This window comes from Chrysemys picta, chromosome 10 (genome assembly GCF_011386835.1).
Source record: "Chrysemys picta bellii isolate R12L10 chromosome 10, ASM1138683v2, whole genome shotgun sequence".
In the NCBI taxonomy this organism is placed as follows: Eukaryota; Metazoa; Chordata; order Testudines; family Emydidae; genus Chrysemys; species Chrysemys picta.
This window is the reverse complement of record NC_088800.1, coordinates 58,169,526-58,195,748: the sequence shown is the minus strand read 5'-3', so window position 1 is coordinate 58,195,748 and position 26,223 is coordinate 58,169,526. Positions and strand designations below refer to the sequence as shown.

Sequence of the window (26,223 nt, the reverse complement as noted above, 5' to 3'; positions counted from 1 at the left end):
ACCTGATGATGGGGGTGGGAACACATGCCTGCCTGTGAAAAGCCATAGGGCTGCACATTAGCCAGGATGGCCAGACAGGGCCCCACCCAGGCCTGTATCCCTCCCAGGTCGGCGTGCACTAGACCAGAGCAGTGGTAGTTATTAACTGACTGGCAGTTGTAACCGGTTTCTGCCCTAGGGCCAGGTTACCCGTGGAGCCCGATACACCCTGACTAAGAACAACGGTGACATCTGGGATGTAACAGACAACTCAGGAAACAAGATCTGCATCCCAGGGGTCTGCTTCATGATTCCTCCCACAGACTCCGAAGCGCTAGCTCTCACTGACAAGTACGTGCGGTCAGGCCCCTTTTCAGTGTAGCCTGAGCTAGGGTGTGACTGGACCTTCTCCTTCCCGCTGAGCTTAAGACACACGTGGGTAGCACTTTGCTCTTTCTGCACCAAAGCAACACGGAATCATAGAAATGAATGCACAGGGGTGGAAAGTGCTTCACTGGGCCAGGCTCTGGGGTTAAGGCCTGACCAAGGCAGTTTGTCCTCACAGCTCTTCTGAAACGTAAACCCTTCCTGGCCCGAGAGATAAACGCAGCAAGAAGCTGTTCAATATACTTAGCTCCTCAGTAGTCAAGGCTGCTCTCTCTCTCTCTCTCTGGAAAATGGAGATAAGGACGCTGACCTTCCTTGATAAAGCACTTTGTGAGCTGCAGCAGCTTCTTAGCGTATGCCCAGCATGCATAAGGTGGCACGTGACCAGAATTCAGATGTGCTCCATGACCATTCACACTTAGTGCTACAAATACAGACACCGCCGGGCAGATTCAGGGGCTGTTTCAACAGAGCAGGGGTTAGTGAGACTGTCCTACATTCCCCTCACAACCCTCCAAGTCTTCATCGTATGGCAATCCTGCTATTGCCAAGGGAGGAAGTGGCGGCTCTTTCCAGAACCCAGCAGCCCTGCTCTGCCCATCCACCAGCACCAGAGCCAGGTTGCCAGAGAGCAATTCAAGGCAGCCCCTTTCTCCACTTCCTCTGCATGGGGACTGGAAAGGACCCCAGATTTGCCCACCCTTAGGGGCTGAGTGCAGCTGAACAACTGTGGTTGGGTCATGCTACCACCATCCAGGGCTTTGTCTAGAGATGGAGATGCACCCTTGGGACTAGGAGAAGTCCCTTGGTTATGGTGAAATGCTCTCCCATATGGCAGGGGCAATAGGTTAACTGGCACCTGGGTGTCAGTCCTGATGTTTCTGGCTAACTGGATGCATATGGCACTTAAAGAGTGAAGAAACAGGCCCTAACCTCAATTCACACACTGTCTCATTGTGTAGCATTGCCAGTCAGTATCAGAGCGTGAAGCAGAAGACAGCCAGCAGCAAGAATGGATTACAGCAACGCTATGAAGGGCTGAAGGCTGATGGCATTGGAGGTGAGTCTTCACACCTGGATCCTTTTGACAAAGCCTTTGCAGAGTCCTAGGGTCGGAGCACCAAAGCATATTGGGAGCTTGGTTTGAACCGGTGACAGTGGGCTCTGGCTTCCATTCTTGGGTCACGTGGTCCTCCGTATGTTCTTGGCCAGGACCTGCAAGAGATTTCTCCTTCTCTTCATCCTGCCAGAAGATAGTTTGGTTTGTAGTCAGTTGCTTCCTTAGCTGAAGCTATATGGACATCTGACAGCTCCTGGCACTTCTGTTCTCTTCAAATGTAAAATGGGATAAAGTAGCTGCCACAGCTGCCACTAGTGCCCAGCTTCTTTTCTTCTCACGGGAATAATGGGATTGCGTTGCTGGAACAGGGAGTCAGGCAGGTCACTTAGTCTCTGTGCCTCAGCTGTATGGTGAACCCCAGCTGTGCATGGCGAAGCACCTCCTGCAATGGCTTGTTTTGTGCTGGCCATGGAGCAGCATCAAGAAACGGACTGGAGCCACCAAGCTACGATGCAAGTTTCTAATAGCCCCAAGGTCCAAGGGTTGGGGGCAGGATGGCAATAGTGAGAGCTGGGGTTTTGGTTTTTACCGAGCTCTCTCTCTCTCTCTGTCTGGGTCAAGCCCAGCCCCTACTTCCCATGGCCTCTAACCCAACATCCTCTGGTTATCTAGATGCTGCATCCATACAGGTGCGCCAGTTGCTAGCAGGACTAGAGAAAGTGAACAGCGACCTAGACAAGCAGGAGAAGGCAATAACAGCAAACCTACGCCCCCCACTGGAGCACAGCCGGGCAGTGCAGGACAGTGCTGAGCGCTCAAAGGATCTTAAGGTAACAGACACGGAGAAGAAGGTAGGGAAGGTCATTTGCCCACCTCATAGGCTAATTACTGTAGCAAGAGCCATGAAAGTAACCTCAGTACAGGAAACACCACAGCAGAAAAGCCAGCTAGGGAATCGCCCCAAGACTATTAAGGGTAATTTGAATGTCTGTTTATTCAGCTACCAACCTCATGGCTGCCAATGCACAGCTGCAAGCTTAACTCCATAAAACCCCCTCTCCCTGTATTAGGAAAGAAAAGAAAAGGTACCAAAACGTCACTATTCTTAGATGCAATTGCTCCTCATACACCAATTCTCAAAAGCATCATTGCTTGCATGCAATTAGATGGTTTCTCCTTTTCCACTAACAGCCCTGGCATATTCCTTGAACATACAAAGCAAGCCAAGCTTCTTGCTCTGAGTGATGAGACCCCGGCTATTGTCTTGGCAGGAAATTCAGATCTCTCTTCCCACCGTGATGGGGTCAGAAAGCAAACACCCAGTAAGATGAAGTGGCCATAACAGCTAGGGGCTATTCTTTAAGGGCCTCAGTGTACAGAAAGAATATTAGTGGGATAGAGGTAGAGTGAATGGAAGGGACAGAGTCTTGAATGTTAAAATAGGGTGGATGAGGGAATATTGGATGTGTGGGTCCAAAACCCTTAACACTGTTTGCAGTTTCATCCCTGCATCACAATGGCATGATCCTACAAAGAAATGCCATCCTAGAGCAGCATGCTGCTGTTTGACCCTAAATGCCCTCAAGAAACATCACCTTGTCTCTACAGACTGAGACCCACCTGGCACAAAATCCTCCCCCCATAGCTGGAACAGGGGGCCTGCCTCAGTGCAAACCTCCCTGATGGCCCAAGGCAGCCAGGAGCTGCTGCCTTGTTCACCATCCGGTCGCTAGAGCCCTGTTCAGTGGCTGTAAGGAATTTCTTCTCATTGCAGAACATCTCCAATGAGGTTCGATGCATCGAGCCTGAGAAAGCAAAGAAGATCCAGGAGTGTGAGGCCTTTATTGACACCTTGCCCAACACTGGCAATGCCACCTTGGTGAGGAACAAGGTAGAGGACACTAATAAGAAGTACGACCAAGTGGTCCAGCTGCTCGGTGCTGCCCAGGAAAAGTATGTTATGGCTTCCACCGGGCTTAATCCAGACTTTTCAGCGGTGGCGTGGGAATGCAGTAGCATTCTTCTTGTATTTACAGGGTGGATGTGGCCAATCGCCTTGAGAAGAGCCTTCAGCAAGGCAGAGACCTGCTGTCTGCATATGAAAACAAACTGGTGATAGAGGATACTGTGCCAGAGGACTTGAGGGCCCTAGATCATAAGAAAGAGGAGCTCTTGGTAAGTGGTTTCTTCAGCCAGTTCTCCAACGTATTGACATGCTCAATAAATAGATATACACTAGAAAACCTGGCCCAGGTGTCTGATCAAGGGACCAACCAAAACACCAATAGGTTAGCTGAGATGATCTTCAACAAAGGTGGAGAAGACTTGGACTCGTTCCATTTTCATCAATGTGTCTGCAGTCCTGAGACAGGACATTGCTTGACAATGGGTGGTCTCTGTACAAACTTCATTGGAGCACAAGGGATTCTCAGCACAAGGTGCCCATGCACAGGGATGGTCCCTGACTCATTGCCACCAATGTGCATCCCTTAAATGAACGCCCCTAACTCACCAAACCAAAATTCTAATGCCTGGCAGGCACTATTGATTTGATTATAGGGCTACCACTGGAATTCGGATGACAGAATGGCTCAGGGACCACTCGGTTAAGTATTGACCTCTAGATCCCAATCTACATCCTTGTGGGTAAGCTCAATGGAAAGGCCAAGAACTCAATGGGCCAGTGCCTGACAGCCTCTAGAGTCTGTCTCTTGGGAACAGGGTACAGGCAAGCATGCAAAAGCTACTGCAGTGACAGGGACAAAGGACTTAAATCTTCAGCACTTTTCACAAACACTGTTACCTTAAAAATTAAGAAAAGGGGGAAGTCAGGACAAGAGAGTGGTGGTTTCCTCCCCAACAGATCTACTGGATGGCTCCTAGCCTTTGTCTAGAATCCCCAGGCCTGGGGCCTGAGTGTCACCCTTCCACAGCCAGGACACAGCACCATCTGCAGCATTAGCACAAGCCTGGCCATCCTCCAACATCGCCTGCAATGCCGACGCTGGGTGCTGCTGGAACAGAAGGGCACTCTCATGCAGAGCACCACACCCATTGCACTTGAAACAGGCCTAGCGCTCTTCCTTCTTGCTTTGCATCCATGGTCTTTGCGGGGCTGGGAAGCAGTGCATCACTTAGATCAAAAGAAGGATCCTGCATACTGGCGAAATCTTGCACTGAGCCAAACCTTTCCTAACTGGTTTACCCACATCAGTTGAAGTAATATTTGCCATTCCCCTCATCCTATGAGTCATGATCTGGGTGCAATTGCATGGGGTAGCAAAGAATTCAGGGGTGAAAGGGTTAGAGGAGTAGGAATGCAAGCAACACTCATGAGTGACCAGCGAACTTCTTTCTTTAAAGCTAGAACAGCAGCTAAGCTATGTCAAAGAAATACTCGGTGAAAGCCTAGGATCTGTCTAACAACCCTGTCGTTCTCCTACTCCCATTCCAGGCCATGGGCATGGAACTGCAGTCCAAGAGGGCTCTGCTTAATGAGGCAGAGCAGAATTTGCAAAAAACAAAGACGTGCTCCAGCACCCTTGCCAGCCGCTTTCAGGAGCACTGCCCCGACCTCGAACGTCAGGAAGCTGAGCTCCACAAACTCAACCAGCGCTTCAACAACCTCAGCAAGCAAATTGACCACAGGTGAGGCTCCAGGACAGGCTGTTGGCTGAGCACTGGAGATACAGGTTAGGAGAGGGAGTCCCTCTCTCCTAGCACATGGGTTTTTACAACAGATAGGAATGGAATCAAGTCTGGAGGAATTGCAGTATGGTCCCTAGGGATACAGGGATGGGTGAACAACATGGGTGCATCTAGAGCTGATGGGAGTTTGGCATTACAGGTCTAGGGAAGGAGGCATGGATGGTTCTTCAGCATGTGTAGGCTGAGCAGATCTGGGTGGCCTTTGGTGCTAAGTGCTCTCGTAGTGGAGACTGGAGTTGTTACAAGACTGGCCATTTTATCCACAAGGGCTGAAGAAAGGATGAATGAATTCCCCTCCAGCACAGCCTCTCCCTCCTGCCTCTGACTAGGTTTCCTCCCTTCACTGGCCTTCATTTCCCTTCCACATCAAGATCAAGCCCCTTCAGGGCTTTGCACGCATTTGTCCTTACCCACCTCCTACTTCCTTTACCTACACTCCACCCGCACTCCTTTCCTCTTTCACCCATTGTCCACTACCCATCCACCTTCACGCTGTGCCAGATGCCTGACATAACCTCCACGTTACTTGCTTGCCACATACTCCACCACCAATTCTTAATACCCAACTAGGCAATGACATGGTCTGTTCTGGCCCCACCCATTGCTTGCTTTGACTTAGTCAGGTCTGTGCTGTATTGCATGCACATCTTTGGATTCTAAGTTTCTCAGGACACAGACCTTTTTTGGACGGGCACATTATATGCCACCAGGCCTATCAATAGTTATATTCCAATGTCACCGTGGATTCCACCGCATCCTCAGAGCTAATCATTGTCAAACCACACTAACTGTTGGTGCTTGCGGTCCCTGATAGACTGGTGAGAGATGGGCACTGTATGGAGTGCTTTGTTATATACAGCACAGCTGAATTTCACAACCCTCCTCCCTGACCTATGATGCACTATTGCTTAGAACTGCAAGTGGAGGAAGGAGTATAAAACCACAGCATGTTTTAACATGACCTGAAGAAAAGACCTCCTAGGAAATACTACGTAGGAACCTGCAGAAGATGACTCCTCCTGGGGGAAAACTCAGGCCCCAAATTTGTGTCTCTGAGAGGCTGGGGCCAGAGACATTTGCAGAAACTGCACTAGCTTGGGAAGTATTACATCTCATATCCCCCTTGCAGATCTCAGACCCTGCAGAAAGCAAAGTCATCCTATTCCACCTATCGCTCCGGCTACAATGAAGTCAACCAGTTCCTTTGTAACATTCCGAACTATGAGCCACAGGAGACGGACAACATTCAACAAGTGGAAACGAAGCTGAAGAACCAAATGGTAATTCCTTCTCCTCTGAGCCATATGCTGCAGGGAGCCTCTCAACATCTTCCCCACACTTCACATTCACAGTCACCAACACTGATCAGGACTGTTGCATGGAGAGATGCAAGCAGCGGCTACAACAGGGGTTAAGGATACAGTGGGGGTTAATAAGTCCTTGTTCGTTTGACGAAGAGTTCCTGCTTAGCTAATGCAGAGGTAGGGCTCTGGAAATGCACCTCAATCTGAAATCTAGTGCTGTCCCTAATACAAAATTATTCAGTGCTACTTCACTTTGCCCATGACTACTACCCTGGGGGGCACATGTCCCAGTGGGGGGAGAACCCTCCAATGAGCCAGAAAATAGGTGAGGGGCAGCTGCACCCATTCAAATCACGTTCAGAGAACTGAGGAAACAAAGGAAAGAATTCAGACCATCTCCTAGGTGTAGCTTTAACTGGAGCCCTCTAAAATGCCATACTACTTGGTCCTTGCTTTTCTTGTGCTGTTTGTCCATTTATAGACGCTGCTGGGTGATATTGCACGAAAGGAGCAGGAGGTACAGAAAGTCTCTGCTGATGCCCAGCGGTACCAGCAGGCAGTGAAGGTAAGAAGTGTGATTCTGTCACTAGAGATGTTCTCAATAGACTCAGAGACTTGAAGGTCAGAAGGGACCATCATGATCATCTAGTCTGACCTCCTGCACCTTGCAGGCCGCAGAACCTCCCCCACCCACTCATGAAATAGACCCCTAACCTCTGGCTGAGTTACTGAAGTCCTCAAATTATGGTTTTAAGACTTCAATGTTACTAAGAATCCACCATTTACACTGGTTTAAACCTGCAAGTGACCCATGCCCTATGCAGCAGAGGAAGGTGAACCTCCCACCAGGGTCTCTGCCAGCCTGACCTGGGGGGGGGGGAATTCCTTCCTGATCCCAAATAGGAGATAGGATAGCAATGGCTGCCAAAAGCAAACCACTGCGGCCTAGTGACGGAGCAAAAGGACGGGGGAGGTAAGGACAGCTTAGTTCTAATCCCTGCTTTCACAGCAACTCCCTCTGTGGCCTTTGTCCCATCAGTTAACATGTCTGTCTCAGTTTCCCCATATGTAAAGAGGTCAATTCTCCCCTCTTGAAGACAAGTGGCTTTAAAGCACTTCCTATGAAAGTCACAATACAACCACGAAGGTGCATTAGCAGGATAGACACGACAGGCAATGCCTGAACTGGAACTCCCAATGAGATAGAAAGGTCTCACTGATGTTGCTGTAGATCCCATCATTCTAAATTAGCTATTTAACAGAAGACCAAGGGTTGGTGTAAGGACAGGTGAAAGTTTGGGTCCATGCACAAGCGGAGAGGCGCATAGGTCAGGAGGCCTGCATCCTCACCTCTCTAACGTCACCACTCTCCTGCAGGACTATGAACTGGAAGCGGAGAAGTTACGATCCATTCTCGACATGGAAAATGGACGGAATGGCTACATGAACAAGAGACCCAGACTCCAGTCTCCAGCTGCCAAAGTGAAAGAAGAGGTAAAGCCGTGATGGGGTCGAGAGAGGCGAAGGCCGGGTTATGGCTTTGAGGAGCCATCAGTTATTGTACGGACGATGATTTTCGCTTCTGTGACCTCAGCCTCATTTGGGGTTGGGAATTCTTCAGCACCATTAGTGGATCAATTATCTAGCATCCCAAAGGTTTTTGGGAAGGGTGAGAAAAAAGTACCTGAGCTTGCACTTTGTTCCAACGAAATCTCCCCCTAACAAGACTTTCAGCAGGAAGGACAGGTTTTAGGGGCTAAAATTCTGTGTGTAAGCTATAGATACTACCCAAAGACCATGCAAGTTTTCAAGCTACTTTATACCTTTATAACCCACTGTTTGGCTATCTTAGCTCATCCTTCATCGTATATTGCACCATGCAGCTGAAGTTGCTCACATGAGTCCCCGGTTGTCCTACCTGTTACACACGTTTGGTAGCGCAGGTTGGAGGAAGGGAAACTATTGTTCTTTGAGTGATGGCCCCTCTTGGTACTCCATACGCGGGATACGCAATGGCTGTCTGCTGGCCTGCACGGGTGCTGTAGCTCTCTTCATGCTCCCAACCCAGGACAAAGGGCGGTGCGGGCTGATTATGCCCAGGTCCCAGGATTCAAAAACTGTTTCCTGCCCTCATTCCTCTTCTGTGAGTGACAAACATCAACACTGCCTCTACTGCCTGGCTGAGGCTCATATTTCTGACAAGTGCAGCATCTGCTTCTCTCTTCTCCCCAGAACTCATGAGGATCGGGAGCAGACTCAGAAAACACCTCCTGGAGAAGGCAATGAAGCCCCAAACAGATGTGGGCCAGAGACTCCCCTCCCTCACTCCCCTCAGCATGCAGTGCCTCTCTGAGCACAAGCTTGGGAACAGAGGCTAAGTCTGATAAGCCTAAAGAAAAGGCTTCACAGGAAAGTAAGGGGCACTTTCATAGATAGACATAGAAGACTTGTCCTTAATAAGCCAGTCCCAAAAAGAAGGGATTCCTCCCTGACCCCATCAGAGTCAAGAGAGCCAATGTGCACAGGTACTAACGTCTTAGGTCCAACTAAATCTTCTTGACAAGGAGGAGGCGGCACATAAGGCTATGGATCCAATGCTTCCAGCACTTGCTCCAGTGGTGAAGATGAGGTATAGATAACTCCTGGTGCTTCCATCCACTTCAGGAACTCAGACAGTACTGATAGCAATCTGGCCCCAAAAGGAGCCAAAGGGTGACCAGAGAGGCTCCGGCCCCATCAGCTCCAGGAATGGACTCTCCTCATACTCCAGGATGGGTGGAGATGTCTTCCAGGGAGATGTACATCTTTGCTCTCCCCCATCCAAGTTCCCTGCTCCTATTGGGCCCATCTATATTCCAGGACATTGTTTGCAGTCTTCAACATGAAAGATGCATATTTTCATAAAGATATCCAGCCTTCAGGTGGAGGTTCTTCAGGTTCCTCTTCAACCAAGACCATTACCAATCCAGAGTCCTCCTCTTCAGTCTGGTCACAACACTCAGCGTGTTTACAAAGATTCTTCCAGTTGTGGCTGCTGGAGAATCATAGAATATCAGGGTTGGAAGGGACCTCAGGAGGTCATCTAGTTCAACCCCCTGCTCAAAGCAGGACCAAGCCCCAACTATTTTTTTTGCCCCAGATCCCTAAATGGCCCCCTCAAGGACTGAACTCACAACCCTAGGTTTAGCAGACCAATGCTCAAACCACTGAGCTATTCCCCCCCTCCCACCATCTTCTCTTGGATGAGAAGAGAAGGATTTATAGTCTTTCCATATTTGATGACTGGCTTCTCAGAAGCAACTCCTAAAGGAGGTCCACAGGGCAACCTGTGTTCTGCTCAGCCTTTTATCGTCCCTAGATGTCTGTGGCAATCACAAAAAAAAAAAAAAATTCTATGTTGACCCCCATGAGCATAGACATCATAGGGGCAACACGTTAGACTAAACTACAGCAAGAGCGTAACTACCTCTCAAAAGATTTGAGCACTTTCAAAACCAGGTCGCTCTCAGACCCAGGATGTCACTCAGAACTTGCCTTTCCCTCATTTGCCATATGGCTTTCATGCACACGTGACGCCATTCAACAAGCTACATCTAGAATGCCTACAGGCCTTACTTCTCTCAGTCTACCCACCAGAGAACGGCATCATAAATGACAAGGTCACAATTCTGCCCAAGAATTAGGGCTCTCTTGTCTGATGGACAAAACCAGAAAAGGTTCAGGTTGGTACCCCTTTCCTCACATAAACATCCAAGGCAACCACCATTACTAATGCCTTCCTCTTGGGTTGGGGGGTGCACATGGACCATCCCATGGCACAAGGTATCTGGACCCCCCGAGAGTCCAGAATGTACATAACTTACTAGAACTCTCAGTGTTTGGTTAGGCCTGTAATGCCTTCCTCCCACTCACCCAATCCAAATGTCAGACAATAGGACAACAGTATTTTATATAAACAAGCAAGAGGGAACGAGATCTCTCTCTTTGTGCATAGAAGCAATCACCCTCTAGAATTAATGCATCAAACATCACATAACCCTATAAGCAGCTTCATCATACTTACCCAGGGTGCAAAATTCCCTAGCGGACTGTCTGAGAAGACACTTTTCTGCAAACCACTAATGGGAGATTCACTATTTGGTTCTCAGCGATGTCTTCGCTCAATGGGGAATGCCAGCTTAGGACCTTTTGGAAGCTTCCTCAGTACTGCTCCAGAGCAGTTCTGGGCAAAGACCCATTGGGAGATGTCCGCCTGATGTCAAGGAAGGGTTGCTTGGGGTATGCTTTCCCTCAAATTTCTTTGATACCATAGGTTTTACAGAAGATCTACCGAGACAGAGCTTGAGTCATCCTGATTGCGCCCAACTGACTAAGACAGTTCTGGTTCATGGATCTGTTGAAGCTCTCAGTGCGACCTCCCAGGAACATCCCCATGTTGCCAGATCTTCTAATGCAACACGGGGGTAAATTCGCACACCCAAAGCAGGAGTCGCTGCATCTTAGAGTATCTACTTACCCTTAAGTCTTCAGGTACTGCATCTGGTCCCTGCAGGTGCATTTAGCAGCAGTCAGTGCTTTCCATCCTCCAATGGATAACAATACAATCTTCACACCCACATCACAACTAGATTTCTGAAGGGGATTTTCAGATCCTTTCCACCGTGGTGAAGTTTGCATCTCCCTGGGACCTCAATTTTGTTCTATCATCTCTCACTGAGACTTCCTTTGAGACACTGTCCACATGCTCTGTGACCCATCTGTCCATGACGGTGACATTTCTGATAGCTATAATATCAGCCAGAAGAGTCTGCGAACTGGGAGAGCTTATGGTGGCCCCACCATATACTACCTTCTACAAAGGAAAGGTCTCTCTATGCCCCCACCCCAGATTCATACCCAAGGTAGTTTATGAGTCAGGTCATCCACTTATCTGTATTTTTTTCCTAAATCACATGCCTCTGAAGAGAAGATTGCATGCTCTGGATCTTCGGAGGGCTTTAGCCTTTTATCTGCAAAGAACAAAGGAGGTTAGAAAGATATCTAAACTATATTTGTTTCCATAGCAAAGTGATCAAGAACTCAACCTATATTGGGCAGAGACTTACAACCTGAGATCTATTTTGAATTATCCTTTGTTACCAACTGGCTGGTATTCCTCTCCCCCCTCCTCTCCCCCGAAGGGGTAAAGGCTCATTCCACCAGGGGATAAGTTACTTCAGCTGCATCTCTGAGAGACATACTCATACTAGAGATATGGCAGCCATTTGGAGCTCTTTGCATACCTTTGTGAGACATTATGCCCTGGAACAGTCCTTGACTGCAGATATGGCTATGGGGACAGCAGTACTACAGTCAGCTATCATTTCTGCATCCTCACACCCACCACCTGTTTGACTACTGCTAGTTAATCTCCCACGTGTAGAATACACAAAGAGACCATCACGCATAGAAGAAATAGCCGTTACTTACCTGTAACTGGAGGTTCTTTTGAGATGCGTGGTCCCAATCTGTATTCCACTACCCACCCACCCGCGAATTCATTACTCTGTCGTAAGAATAGGAAACTGGAGAGATGACAGCCCACACTGCACATTATGCCCTCAGTTGGGAGGGCAAGGAGAGGTACGGAGCATATGCAGGCCAACGGACATTGCTTCCAAGAAATTCTACACTCAGACCCATTGTGCGCATGTGTACCCCACGTATGGAATACACATCTCAAAGAACTTTCAGTTACAGGTAAGTAACCTCCATTTCTGTGCATGGAACCTATAGAACAGAACCCACAACACAGTAAGATCACAGTAGAGGGAAGGTTTGGAGAAAATACCCGGTTGCCCTGCCATGCCTTCCCTACCTATCCTGCATGTTGTCATTTGTTTGTTTCTATTCAGAAATTCTTGATTAACAGCTCTAGTTCCACTTCCTTCTCTGAATGCCTTTCTATTTCACAGGAAGCAATTCTGGCTGCTAAATTCACTGAAGTTAATGCTGTCAATAAACAGAGGCTGCAGAACCTGGAATTTGCCCAGAATCTCCTGAGGCAGGTAACTGATAAATAGCAGGAACTGATTTAGCTAGAGATGAAGCTAGGAGCTTGACCTTCCAAAATATGCACGGTGCCTCTTCTTAAAATCACAGCTGCTGGGTGACTTAGGATGGTCACATCTTCTGCACCACAGTGAAGGATTTTGGAGGTTTATGCATACATTAAAGTAGATTAACTTTATGCTAAGCAATTTTATTCTACAAGAATATTTCATAAAGCAGAATTGCACATAGTTGTACACCACCTAGAAATAGTTCTAGCTAATGTGTCACATCCTGGAAATCATCACCCAGAAGGAACCTAATTTAAGCCCACCCATCAAGAACAATCTAGCCCACCCAATGACTTCATCATACTCCCGATTTAGCGTGAGGGAGTGTTATTTAAGTCTTAAGATGCACTAGTTGAATGGTTTTCAACTTTTTTCATATGAGCGCCACCTACAGATCCCCTTCCCACATATACTACTCCATGGAAGATATGTCTGGCTGAGAAGGAAGGGGTGGTCATGACCCCGTGGTTAAGAACCCATGCACTAGTTCGACGGAGGGCTATGTACTTGCTAATATGCAATATTCAATCATTTCCAATGGACCTCTCCATTAGTTTGACGTTATCCCACAGTAGTTTTACCATTATAGATACTGAAGATAGGTACACCAAATAGTAATTGCTAATGAGAAAGGTTGTCCTTACCATGCACTCTTTATTCCACTGACAGCAGCCAGAGGTACAAGTGATGCAGGAGTCTGTCCAGACTAGCAAGTCCGAGAGGCCGCAGGAGGAAGTCTGGAAAATAATGAAAGAACTGGATGACGAGAGTCAACGTCGACAGCAGCTAGAGGGGGAGATCAAAACCATCCAGAATGACATCCTCCATCTACAGAAACAGAAGCCCCAGGAAACTGTGCTGAAGAAGGAACTGCTGAAGAAAGTGCCTGACCCTCAGCTGGATGAGAGCTGCCACAAAATGCAGGAGAGCCTGGCAGAAGAGCAACGCAAGAACCAGGTGCTACAGGATGAGCTGGAGGCCCTAAATCTGAAACTGCGAGCCCTAGAGCATGAGAGGAGGGAAGGGGGCCAGGAGTATATCGTTAAGGAGGTCCTGCGTATTGAGCAGGACAAGGCACAAGCGGATGAAATCCTGAAATTGAAAGAAGAGCTGGAGGACCTCAAGAGGCAGGAAGGAGCAAGAGAAAATGAGGTCACCCTCCTGCGCCACCAAATCACCGTGCTGTCTGATGAGAAGAACAAAGAGCAGGAGAAGGTTACTGAGAAGGAGGTGGTGAAACTGCAGAATGACCCTCAGCTGGAGGCGGAATTCCGGATGGTGCAGGAGAACAAGGAAAGGGAGAGCACCCTGAGGCAGAAGCAAGAGGAGGAGCTCAGCTACCTGCAGGACAAGATGAAACGGCTAGAGAAGGAGCGGGCCATTGCAGAGGGCAAGATCACAGTCAAGGAGGTGCTGAAGGTGGAGAAAGACCTGGCAACAGAGAGGGAAGTAAACGAGCTCCGACGCCAGTATGAAGACGAGAAGTCCAAGGGCCGTTCTAACGAGAGGGAGAAGGCTGAGCTGCTCAGAAAGATCCAGGTCCTGGAGGAGGAGAACGCTAAGGTGGTTGTCCAAGAAAAAGTACGTGAGATAGTGCGCCCAGATCCCAAGGCTGAAAATGAAGTAGCCAACCTTCGTCTGGAGCTGGTGGAGCAGGAGAGGAGATACCGAGGTGGGGAAGAGCAGCTGAAGAGCTGCCAGAATGAGCTGGCTTACCTGAGGAACAGAAGCGGCCAGGTGGAGGTGAAAGAAATTATCAAGGAGGTCATTAAGTACAAGACTGATCCCGAGACCGAGAAGGAATTGCAGAGACTCCGGGAAGAAATTGTAGACAGGACCCGAGCGATTGAGAGAGCTGATCTGGAGATCTACCAGCTGAAGCAAGAAATTAAGACCTTGAAAGACACCAAACCTCAAGTGCAGATGAAGGAAGTCGTCCAAGAGATACTACAGTACCGGGAAGACCCCAAGACCAGGAAGGAAGTGGAGTCCCTGAGAGCTCAGCTAGCAGAGGAACAAAAGAAGCACATTGACTTGGAGAGGGAGAGGCTGCTCCAGGAGGAGAAGATCAGACAGAAAGAGGAGGAACTCTCACAAGTGAAAGAGAAAGTGGTCCAGCAGGAAGTGGTGAAGTTTGAGCAAGATCCTGCCTTGAAAGCAGAGATCAACTCCTTCTCTCAGAGCATTGAGAGTGAGCTGAAGCAGATAGACTCCCTGCGGGAAGAGCTGCGCAAGCTGCAACGGAGGAGATCTGAGTTGGAGCGCCAGCTGGAGGAGCTCGAGAAAGAGAGGCATGCCCGCAGAGAGGCCGAACTTGAGGTGCAGAGGCTGAAGGTCAGGCTGAATGAGCTGGAACAGCAGGAGCGGGAGACAACGGAGAGAGTAACCGTGAAACAGAAGGTGATCCTCCAGCAAGACCCGCAGCAAGAGAAAGAACACTCTCTCCTCAAGCTGGAGCTGGAGGAAGAGAAGCACCGAAGGCAAGTCCTGCAGGCTGAGCTGGAAGCCCTGAGGAAGAAGCTCCTCACGTTGGAGAAGATGGAGGTCAAGGAGAAAGTAGTCTTTTCAGAGAGAATCCAAGTGGATAAAGGGGACACCGAATATGAGATTCAAAAACTGAAGAGCAACCTGGAGGAGGAGAGTCGGCGTAAGAGGGAGCTGGATGCAGATGTCAACCGCCTCGAGGCCAAACTATCTGAGGTGGAGTTCAACAATTCCAAATCCTCCAAGGAGCTAGATTTCTTGAGGGAGGAAAACCACAAGCTCCACCTAGAAAAGCAGAATCTTCTACTGGAAACAAGGAGGCTACAGTCTGAGATTGAGCTCACAGCAACTGAAGCTCGGGATTTACGGAACATTACCCAGATTGACAGCGGGGTGAATCTGGACGCCAGATTCCAGGCCTTGGAGAGAGAGCTGGAAGATCTCAAGAAGTTATCCAGAGAAAAAGATGCAGAGATTGAGCAACTTCAGAACCGCCTCAAGACAGTGGCCATCAAGAGAGAACAGAGAGAGAACCACTTGCGGCGCTCCATTGTGGTCATAGACCCCGACACCGGCAAGGAGATGTCGCCAGAGGAAGCTCACAAACTTGGCCTCATCGAATGGAGCTTGTTTGTCAAGCTGAAGAGCCAGGAATGCGACTGGGAAGAGATCTCAATAAAGGGGCCTACTGGGGAGTCCTCTGTGATCCTCGACAGGAAGTCTGGCCAAGAATTCTCCATTGAGGATGCCTTAAAGAGCGGAAAGTTAACCATGGCTCAGTACGATCGTTACCTGAACAAGGAGATGTCCATTCAGGAGCTGGCGGTACTGGTGTCTGGAAAGAAGTAGTTACAATGTTCCCTCCACTCTACATTGAAACTTTTCTTTACAGCAGCTTGCTCAGAGCTGCACCACTTGTTACAATTCCAGATTGCTGCAAATCCTTTATGTCTTCCAAAATGCTATAGCCTTTGCACAGTCCAACATGAGGCTGCCATGAAGTCATGCTGCTTGCTGCATCCATTGCATAAGAGCACTGCCATGCCAGACATGGAAAATGCATTTGTCAACATTACATTAACCTTTCTTCCCCACTACAACCTTACTTAGGTACTCACGCCAACAGAAAATGAACAAAATCATCTTCTGAAGTTGTTTATTAACATGTGCTCTCAAATTTAGCAACTGAAAAGAGGCTGCACATTCCTTTTTTGTTATTGTCAAGTATGCACTTCTCTCTAGAGGATACTGCCAAGCTGTATAAAGAGCCACTGGAAAGAGACAAAAGGTCAAGAAGACCCAGATCAGCAAAGGGAGCCTCGTAAGCCACCCACTTGTATGAAAATCTAGAGACACTTTCATTATATACAGTTGAATGAATGATGGTATCTTCATCTGAGAAAGGCAGCTAAGTGCACAAAAAATGAAATTTACATTTTCATTCATAGTCATGATACTCACATCTAATCAAAGCTGATTCAGACATACTTCTATCACCGCAGTGCCTCTAATGCCAAAGGAGAGGGGGAACAGAAAGAATTGTAATTTGATACAGTAATTCCTAGATTAAAAGGAGGTATTTTCATATGACATCACCAGAAATATGTAAAGAGATGTCAATATTATGTAGTAAAACATGCTACTGTAACCTAATGCAGAGGTGCCTTCTGAAGTCATGCTTACCTCATGGTTAAAAGCCACTCATACTGATATTTTACTGACTAAAGTTACATTCAGCTATATGTATCATTTATTTGTGTAAGGGAATGGGAAATATGGGGAAATTCTATTTATAGTACAAAATAAAAATGCGGTGGTTTAAATCACTTTATTTTTCCTTTTTAAATTGATGCCTGCCTTTTGATCTAATGCCTTAAAGGAACGGAACCCAAATTTCAGAGGCAACCTTTCACCCAACACTTACATTTATTTTTTAATATAAAGAAATGTGCATGTTAATGTTGTACCTACATCTTTGGAAAAAACCAAATTGCTTGTTGGTCAAGTTTACCAGCAAGAAAGGCCTGCAGCTGATCATTAGCATGTTGTCCTGACCCTTGCAGCTACTGGAAAAGGCAAATTACAGGCCGATTTTGCTTTCGGGTTAGAGCTTTGGAATTTCTGCCTTACCATGCAGCTCTGCTATGAAAAAAGGATACTAAAGAGAGCACCTGTGGGGCTCCATGTTTATTGCATCATGGATTTCCTGATCCCATGTGTTCAGTTTACAAATGGAAGAGCTTTTCCTGCAATCTCAGTTTAGGAGCTGAAAGGCAAGCTGAGTTTTTTCCCACCTCACATATCCTCCTGGGTAGTACAGGTTCTGCAGGCCAAATGCTGCCTTTAGTGATACCCACAGGGATGTGATCTTAATAATGTCCTGAGTGCCACTTGTGCAATCCCATTGCCGTTAAGAAACTTACACAGGTGTAACTGATTGGAACCCGGTACACAGTTCTGCTCACTTTCCTGGAGCTCTGCTGACTCTACTCTGCAGGACTAAGAACACTAAAAATTTATTTTACACCCAACCCTGCTCCCACTGAAGTCAATAAGAGAGTTTTGACAGTGACAGGAGCTAGATTGGGCCTTAGGTCACCGTTATTAAGCTAAAAGGATGGTCCCTCCCAGCAGATGCAACACACACAGGAATAGGTCTGTTGAGTAAGAAGATGTCATTCTACTACAATGGCAATTTAAGAGTTACAGACGTATTTTAAAAGGACTTGGTCATTTATAAAGCATCAGCCAAAATGCATACCAATAATTAGTCACCAATGAGTGGTTAGAGGCAGCAATACAGTCACGAAGATGATCTTCCAGTCACATTACATTGGAAGTGAAGAGACTGAAAAGAGCATTTTGGAAACTTTGAAACAATTTATTCAGTTCCTCTGTACAAGATCGACAGTTTTCACACCACCCCCATCATTGTCCTCGAGACAGTCCCAACACTCACAACAAAAATAAAGTAAATCGCAGCTCTTACACACAACAGAAACTGCCGTACTAAGTAAGTGCCGGTGGGAGGTTCGCCCCCCACCGTAAAGAAAACAGCTAACGTTGCCTAGTCAAGACAGAGATCCCAGATGCTCTGCTCCCCAGGGCTTGTGATCTCATTCCGTATTTCTGCCTTGCCACGGCGGTTTAATTCATTCACTCGTTCATTACAGCATGTAAAGAAAAAAAAATCCCACAGAATTTCCACCGAATAAACATTTCCCTGAGGCAAAGGCTTCGCTAAATTCCTAAAACAAGGGCATTCCGCTTCAGCTGCGACACGCGAATGTGCATCCCAGCAGAAACATCAAAGTGAAAGCAAAGAGAGGGAGTGGAACCAGTACCTTGGTTTGCTCATTAAGGGCAGAGACCCTGCCAGGTGTTTCAATGCCCTTTCAGCTGCCACTGGCTTCAGTGGAAGTTGAAGGGGCTTGGTACCTTTCAGGATTAGGTCCTAAATGGGAACCATGCGACATCCACTGTTCAGAGTCCATCGATAACTACTGTACTCTATCTTAGTAATGCAAATTCTGTCTTTGGCTCTTTTGCTACAACTTAGAAATATTTTATTTTTTTGTAAACAAATTTGAATTCTGAGCTGCATTTTTAAAGAAAAATATGAACAGTGAAGTGATCTTGAGAAGTCCTTTATCAGTTCCACTTCCAAACGTGTGTCTTGGGTCTTACTAAAAACAGAGAAAATAGAGCTACTATTGGCTGGCCTACTTGATTTCAGTATCCTTCCCAAAGCACAGGTAGGAATTCTGCAAGCTTTCACTTGAAATACCAATGACTATGAAGTCCAGATAAATTAGACCTGGTTAAAAGCTGACCTGAAAGAAGGGAGATCACAACACCACAACAAGTCAATGGGGTTTACGATCTGAAAACCGCAGACTGCCCCCTCAATCTATGCAGGCATATCAAAGGGGACATGCAGACAGACTGAAATCAGCTTACAGGGCTAAAGCTAAAAATATACACTCAGATCCTAGTAGATCCCCATTGCTGCAGCTCTGATAAGTAAATGATTTTAGTGCAGAAGTCATCAAAGGGAGCAATATTCACTGGATTATCAGTGACTTTTGTTAATCTAGATCACCAGAGAGATCATTATTGAAGACCCTAGTAAAGAATGGCTTTAGGGGAGGGTCTGGAACCCACTTGCACAAACTCAGATAAGAACTGGTGCTCTTGCTGGATTTGGTACTGGATTTAAAGTAACCAAGTCACCATTTAAGTTCAGACAGTGCAGCTTTTGATGTGCAACCATAAAAAGCTCTATTAAATAAAAACAGAATACATTTTAAATATATAGTGATTAAAAAAAGAATTGAGGCGCACACACAAAAAACGGCCGTAATGGATGTTATTAGTCCATTCTTGCTCCACCATAAAAGGCACTGGAATTATGTCTTCCTATACATGTGACATGCTGAGAAGTGTTCCAAATCGATCCAATGCATTCAAAGGTAATGATAAAACTGAGCACAAAAAAAAAAAAAAATCCCTTGAGAGGAAATACAAACGTAGAATCATTTCAGTGTCCGTGAGTGCATCTAGAAATGTCTCTCTAAGAGTCTTCAGTCTCCTCCAGAGGGGAATATCAGGCGATTCATGATAGTCACCATAAAGGAAGTGCTAAGTCCTCCAACTAACTTGAGCACTGCTTTATAGTACAATTGAAAAATTAGAACAGAGTCAATGTCTTCGAAAAGCACTAGCAGTGCTTGAGTTATCCAAGTAAATCCAAAGCAGGAATAAGCACCTTTCGTGTACTCTCCTGGGGAACCAAGGAGGTAACTGAACTCAGAGGTACTTGGCAGATTTAGACACAGGTGGGGGGAAATCCACCAAGGCGCTTGACTTTTTGAAAGAAAGACGCCCCACCAGTCTTTCCCCACAAGTTCTAGCACTTGCCAGTGAGGACCAGCAGCAGTGAAACAGTGCCGTAAGTGCTTCTCTCACCAGGGTGTGGCGCAAGGTGGCTTGCTTCCTGCAGAGCTCCTCTCTGGATGCCACTGACCAAAAGTGCCAATGAGCTCTTCACTCAACTCAGTTTCTCCAGCTGATGTCAGGAAAAGAAAACAAAGAGCAGGTGGAAAGCGGGCCATCTGCATCCAGTCTTCACGGCTGACTCCTCTTGGTTTGTCCTGGGCTTGCATTAGCTTCCCTTCTTGCAGATGTCACAATTTTCGCTGCTGCACATTGGACCCTTTGCCATGAAGCTGAGATGCATCTGAAAAGAGAATGAAAAAAAAAAAAAAAGGAAGAGGTTTCAGTGTCAGCACTAGGATTCTGTGCACAGCTGGGAGGCACCAAGATACCATTGCATGTAAAAGCTATTGCGTCACCAAGGATTCAGACTAGAAGATACTGGGGAAAGATAGAGATTTTCAAGGACATGTGGTAACTGGGAGTGGTCTTCACTGTGCTTGTATATTACATGGTCTCTGGAAGCAGCAGATTTCTTCTATGGACTTCCAGCATAAGCATCACCAAGGGCCATAGATGCAGGTAGCTAGGAGGAGGGAGCTATTGGCTAGCTAATCTAGCAAGCTATTCTCTCATTAGTCCAAACTAGCCATGGATAAGGTCACTTGCTAACAAATACATGATTTTACTGATTACCCAGACAACCAGGAAATTGTAGTTACTGAGAGTTCAAATAGGACCCAAAGAAACTCACTGCACCACCAGTAGTAGGGGAGAAGAACAGTAGGAGGAAGTAGATCAAGGAAAAGGGGCATCGCAGAGGAGAAGTGACAAGAGAGCCAGAGAATTGAAGAAAGTAGAAAGCTTCCAATCGCAATTACACTAGCATCAAACAATAACAGGTGAACTGGTGTATTTGAAATGCATAGCTTGGCAGAAGTGGTATTGGGCATGGGGGACTAACAGTTTACCCTGTACTAGCCACTCCAAGGCAAAGGGGGTTTTGCTGGTTCTAGAGCGGACTCATGACACAGATTCTTTCAAAACAAGAGACAAGTAAAGCTGGAACCACCACTGGGAGAGAAATACATGTGCATTTCCACCAACAAGCAAATTGATGACAGCATGGCAAACACACACTGCGTGCCACTTGCTCAGATGCTTTTGGACAGCTGTTAGTTACACATACTTTAATTTAAGATACCATCAATTCCCAGCACTGGCAGAGACATCCCAACACACTGCAGGCTATACAGTTTTCAGATGGCTACATCTGCATTACCCTGAAACACAATCTTAGGTGGTGTTCCTCTCCAACAGAAAGGAGATTTATTTCCATAGTCAGTCATAGTTTATTCCACCACACAGATTCATAGATTTTAAGGCCTGAAGGAACCCTTATGATCATCTAGTCTGACCTCCTGCATAACACAGGTAATAGAATTTTACAGAAAGATTTCTGCATCAAGACCATAACTTCTGGTTGAGCTAGAGAGTATATGTTTATTTAAAGACGCCAGGTGATAAAGAATCCATCATATCCCTAGGTAAATTGTTCCAGTGGTTAACTCCTCACAGTTAAAACGTGTGCCCCCATTGCTAGTCTGAAAGTGTGTAGTTTCAGCTTCTGGCCATTGGATCTCATTAGGCCTTTCTGTTAAAGAGCTATCTACAATCAGAAATCTTCTCCTCACGTAGGTACTTGTAAGACCATGATCAAGTCACCAATTTTCCTCCAATAGAGAGGAGATTTCTTCTTAGCAACACACAATACATTTTGTAAGACCTGCTTAATTAAAAAACAATGCTCCCTAGAGGATGTCGTTTTATCATCACGACATAAAGCAAAAGGTTTTTGTCTCCTCCATTATCTACATCACGGATACAGCTTACTGATTTCACCCACCTAGTCACTGCAGATAGACATGGAGGAGCAGAGAACAGGGCCCATTACTCTATTGCGTATTGACTGGAGAGAAACGGTATCTCAGCCAGGACTTGGGTGATGGAGTGGGGAAGAGGATTGATGTGGGTTCTCATGAATGCACAGTGCCCATATCCTTTGATCAGCAGAGGAACACATTCCTTGATGATAGATCACACAATACTAAGCTATGTTACAAGGCTAGATTAACTAGAGGGTCACCCACCCGCAGTGGCTTGCCACACCAAAAATAAGTTGCCTCACTCACCCCCATACGTGGCACGTTGCTCAAGCATGAAACACAGCAGCAGGAAGTACTGTACTTCAGGACTGAATTGCATTAATAGAGCTACGTGGTTCATTGTCCAAGATTAAGAAAGCAGGAACAGCCATCCATCAGGACTGAGCTGCACTTGCAGTGTTGCCTGGGGAAGTTTGCACAGCACTCTACACTTGGATCTTGATTTTATGAACACCAACTGTATTTCCTGTTCCCCCCTGCTCCCAGACCCATAAAATGCTACTGCCTTTACGTGGCTTTGCCATGTGCCACACAAGTCACAGCAGCTATTGTTCTAATTAGAAACTGACAGAGAAGGAAACAACAAGGAGTCTGGTGGCACCTTAAAGACTAACAGATTTATTTGGGCATAAGCTTTTGTGGATAAAAAAACCACTTCCTCAGATGCACATGCATCTGTTAGTCTTTAAGATGCCACCGGACTCCTCCTCATTTTTGTGGATACAGACTAATACAGCTACCCCTGATACTTGACACCATGCAAGAGAAGGAAAGTCACCTGCTTCTCACAGATCTCCCATGGTCTGTGCTGGTTCTAAAGGTATCCAGCTGGGGTCACAATGAATGTACTCACAAAAAGGTCATGTGACCAACACTAGGTAAAGCGGTGGCTGAAGGAGAGGCAGCTAACTAGCATGTTATTGTGCATGGGAGCAGTATTTTCTCCTGGAGATAGCTCAACGTCCTTTATCTAGGTAACTGGTGACAATTTTCTATGCAACTAGCACATTTAATCCTAGACAAAACTGGCAGATTATGCAAAACCACATAAACCTCTTCACCCTGGCAGCATGGCCCTTTACCATGCACCAAGAACAGAACCAAACCACTTGAGACGCTCAGAGATCCCAAAATGCATCTGGGGGGAGGGTTCTGTCTTTCTGGAATGGAAGCTTTCTACCATCTAGTCAGCAAACGCAAAGGATGTTAAGGACCCTAAACCTCATGTGCTGGTGAAATGAAGCATCAGCAGAGACTACACCAGTAAAGACAACATTGAAGGCGGTGGAGCTTTCACCCCAAGATGAGGCATCCATCAAGGCAGAAGATGGCTCACAAGGCACAAGACAAACATGACTATCTGACAAGTTACCTGGCAAACTCTGCGGTAAATGGGTGGACAGGGCAGAGTGTGGGAGTGGTGCTGCATGGTGCGGGCTGGAGTGCAAGCCAGCCAGAAGACCTAGAGAGAAAAACAAAGAAAGGAAGGGGGTGGGGGGGAAAAAAGAACAAATGCACATTGAGGACGGAAACAAGCAGAGGAGCTGCAGCAGTTAGAGCCTGTAGCTTCGCCTCCAGTACTAGTTCTGCTGAACAATGGAAGACAGGGATGGCTGGGACTTCTGGGGTAGCTATCAGTACATGCCTGAGGGCCTCCAAAACCATTGGCTTAAGACGCAAACGCATGAACTACAAGCACAAAGCAACAACATGAGAGATGGGCTCATATGCAACGGTCTAACAAAGTACAGTCCTGGTGGCCTTGCAATTCTACAGCACAGGCATGAGAAACACACACAGGGGAAAGCACTCACTGTGGCTGAGGCCATGGTGGAAAGTTCCAGGGGCAGGTCCCGTGACAATTGCATCCTTGGATACTCCTGCTTTGGGAGAGGAGTCTGAGCTGAAGGAGATGACGTGAAGAGGGAAGGAATGGATGGGAGAGATAATCCCCAGCGGGGTGGAGCTCAGGGCACCCGGCAGCTTTGGACTGCTGGACTTGTAGGATGGAGACAGTACACTTAAGGGAGGAGAGCTGGTTAGCAGCACAGCTCCACTAGTTCCTTTCTGGGAATGAAACAGCAAAAGTTAGTCAAAATGGAAACACAATGGCACCTCATCAGCCTTCCCACTGGATGAGGAGAGCTCTGACCTCCTCCTCCCACATGCCCAAAGCCTCCTCCCCCATACACCTGCCTGCCAGATACCAGAAGACCAGCTCCATAATGCAAACAATCCAATGTCCAAATTGTTCTGTTTCCGGGAACAGAACCACCACCACACTGGCACAGACCAGTGGTCCATCTAGTCTGGAAACCTGTCTGCAGCCGTGAATGGCTCCTTCAGAAGAAGGTGTAACACTTCCATGATGGGTTGTTATGCATGAACATTGCCACATGGGAAGTTTCTTACTAACCCTTGGCTTATGTCCTGAAGCATAAGGGCTCATTTCCCAATAAACTTGTATCCTTATCCTACCAGTGTAACTGAAAATATTCTTCAGTCACATGCCTACTTCTACCTCTCTAAGCTCTTGGTCTGAGTAACATGCACAGCATAGAGCTCTACAGCTTGATTAGAAATGGCAAACACACAAATTGTTCAGTCCATTTAAAATGTGCTCCCTTTCAATTGTGTGGTGACCCTCTCTCAGCCCATCCCCTTCTTGTGTTATGAAAAAAGAGTAGATATGAATGGCTGACTTGACAGTCAATTGTTATATGAAGGCATCTAGAATTGATAAGCTTTCTTCTGGGGGTGAAAACCGCGGGGTTCATTGCATTAAATGAAAGTAGTAAATATGAGAAGTAGCTCCAGGCTTATTTAGTGAGATCCTACAGTGGGTTTATTTTGCACAGTCCCTGAATTTTCAGTATGCCGCAGAATTCTGCACAAAACAGGCTGAACTGGATTCTGGAAGTGGTCAAGGAGAAGCAGGAGGTTGTGGTAGCTGGGTAGGAGACAACTAGAGGATTTTAGCCCCTGGGAAGGGGTGAGAGGCAGCTTGAGTTTGTGGAACAAACACATTTCAGTGTCCAGTTATCGATCAGCAGTGAAACAAGTGTTAATACTGAAATCTCTAGGGTGGGAGGATTTCAATCAGGTTGAAGTCTGGAAAACTAAATTTGTTCTATTGCAACTTTAGATTAAAATGGATACGGAATTCAATTATAAATGCTGTTATGTTTAAATGCCACTATGGTGCAGGTACCTTGTTTGAATTTTATAAAACTGCTACAGGCAAAAAACAAAATCATGAAAATTAAGACCCTGATCCTGCAAACACTTAAGCAGGGAGGTAAATTTACTCACGAGTAATCCCACTGATTTCAATGAAACTACCTACATGCTTAAAGTTAACATGTGCATATGTATTTGCAGTATTAAGGGCTAAAATTGCATTTTTATTAAAAAAATTCTCTTAGACCTACTCTACAAATGTTTTGCCAGTAGAACTATATTTGTATACTGTTAGGGCTTTGCCAGACAAGTGTGGATGCAATTTATATTGGCAATACTATGCTTTTCCTGGCATAGCTTATTCCAGGCCCCCTGAACAAAATAAGCTACATCAGAAAAAGCATGGTTTTACTCGTGTAACGGTCTACACTGGGGACTTTTGCCACCACACTTATGTCAGTCAGGGTGTGAAGGGATGCGATCCCTGGCCAACAGAGCTGTGCCAGCAGAAATTTGTAGTATAGAACTGGCCTCAGTGGCATAGAATCTTTGATACTTCAAAACAAAGCTTGGCTCAATGTTATTCAGACTTTAAATGCATTAAAAACTCGTGTTTTTTTTTATATACACACACGCCGTCTTTAGAAATAGATACCTAAAGTTAGGCTCCTAAGCTCATATTTAAACACCTATGGGTGGTCTTTTGAAAAGCAACTGGATGATTTATTAGCACCACTCCCATTTGACTTTAAACTGCAAACCCTAGTGGAAGACTTATCGTCTGCTTGAAGCATTACAGCTTTCTTGACTCGTACAAGTTTAATCTATTGGAAAGTGGTGATGTTTGCAAATCTAGCATGCACAATTTGTTTATCCATTTTGTGTTGGTTTTGTTCTCACAGTAAGAATCTTAATGAAGGCCTGGACTTGCCTTTTTTGCCACAGACAAGCTTCTGTAGTGTGAAACTAATTAGTAAAAAAACTTCTATGTAAAGCCTGAAAATCTAAGAGTTAGGAAGTTAAAGAAGCAAGTATACTTTGACGATTTAAAATTATAAAATGGGAAGAAAGTAAAGAATCAGCAATATGAAAATGAGAAATCTGATTTCTCTCCTATAATGCTGATTTTTTTTTTTTTT

At 46.3% G+C, this 26,223-nt stretch overlaps 2 protein-coding genes across 8 annotated transcripts in view; one reads left to right on the top strand and one right to left on the bottom strand.

Annotated features, from left to right (window-relative positions):
• Positions 1–16,849, top strand: part of PPL (periplakin) — a 59,390-nt gene extending 42,541 nt beyond the window's left edge. The window contains exons 12-22 of the mRNA XM_005295261.4: positions 179–330; positions 1,329–1,426; positions 2,099–2,256; positions 3,201–3,379; positions 3,463–3,601; positions 4,881–5,074; positions 6,264–6,414; positions 6,920–7,003; positions 7,816–7,932; positions 12,393–12,485; positions 13,209–16,849. Coding sequence (XP_005295318.2) covers positions 179–330; positions 1,329–1,426; positions 2,099–2,256; positions 3,201–3,379; positions 3,463–3,601; positions 4,881–5,074; positions 6,264–6,414; positions 6,920–7,003; positions 7,816–7,932; positions 12,393–12,485; positions 13,209–15,872 — 4,029 coding nt within the window. The 3' untranslated portion in view covers positions 15,873–16,849. The remainder of the gene's footprint in view (positions 1–178; positions 331–1,328; positions 1,427–2,098; positions 2,257–3,200; positions 3,380–3,462; positions 3,602–4,880; positions 5,075–6,263; positions 6,415–6,919; positions 7,004–7,815; positions 7,933–12,392; positions 12,486–13,208) is intronic.
• A 1,034-nt stretch (positions 16,850–17,883) lies between these two features.
• The window catches only part of UBN1 (ubinuclein 1), a 36,791-nt gene continuing 28,451 nt past the window's right edge, over positions 17,884–26,223 (bottom strand). For 5 of the 7 annotated variants that reach the window (XM_065558736.1, XM_065558737.1, XM_065558739.1 and 2 more), the window contains 3 exons: positions 23,719–23,971; positions 23,277–23,366; positions 17,884–20,262 (listed from right to left, as the gene is read on the bottom strand). In XM_065558736.1, the coding sequence (XP_065414808.1) occupies positions 20,210–20,262; positions 23,277–23,366; positions 23,719–23,971 (396 nt within the window). In that variant the 3' untranslated portion in view covers positions 17,884–20,209. The remainder of the gene's footprint in view (positions 20,263–23,276; positions 23,367–23,718; positions 23,972–26,223) is intronic. The other 2 variants (XM_065558738.1, XM_065558741.1) reach the window with 1 other exon arrangement.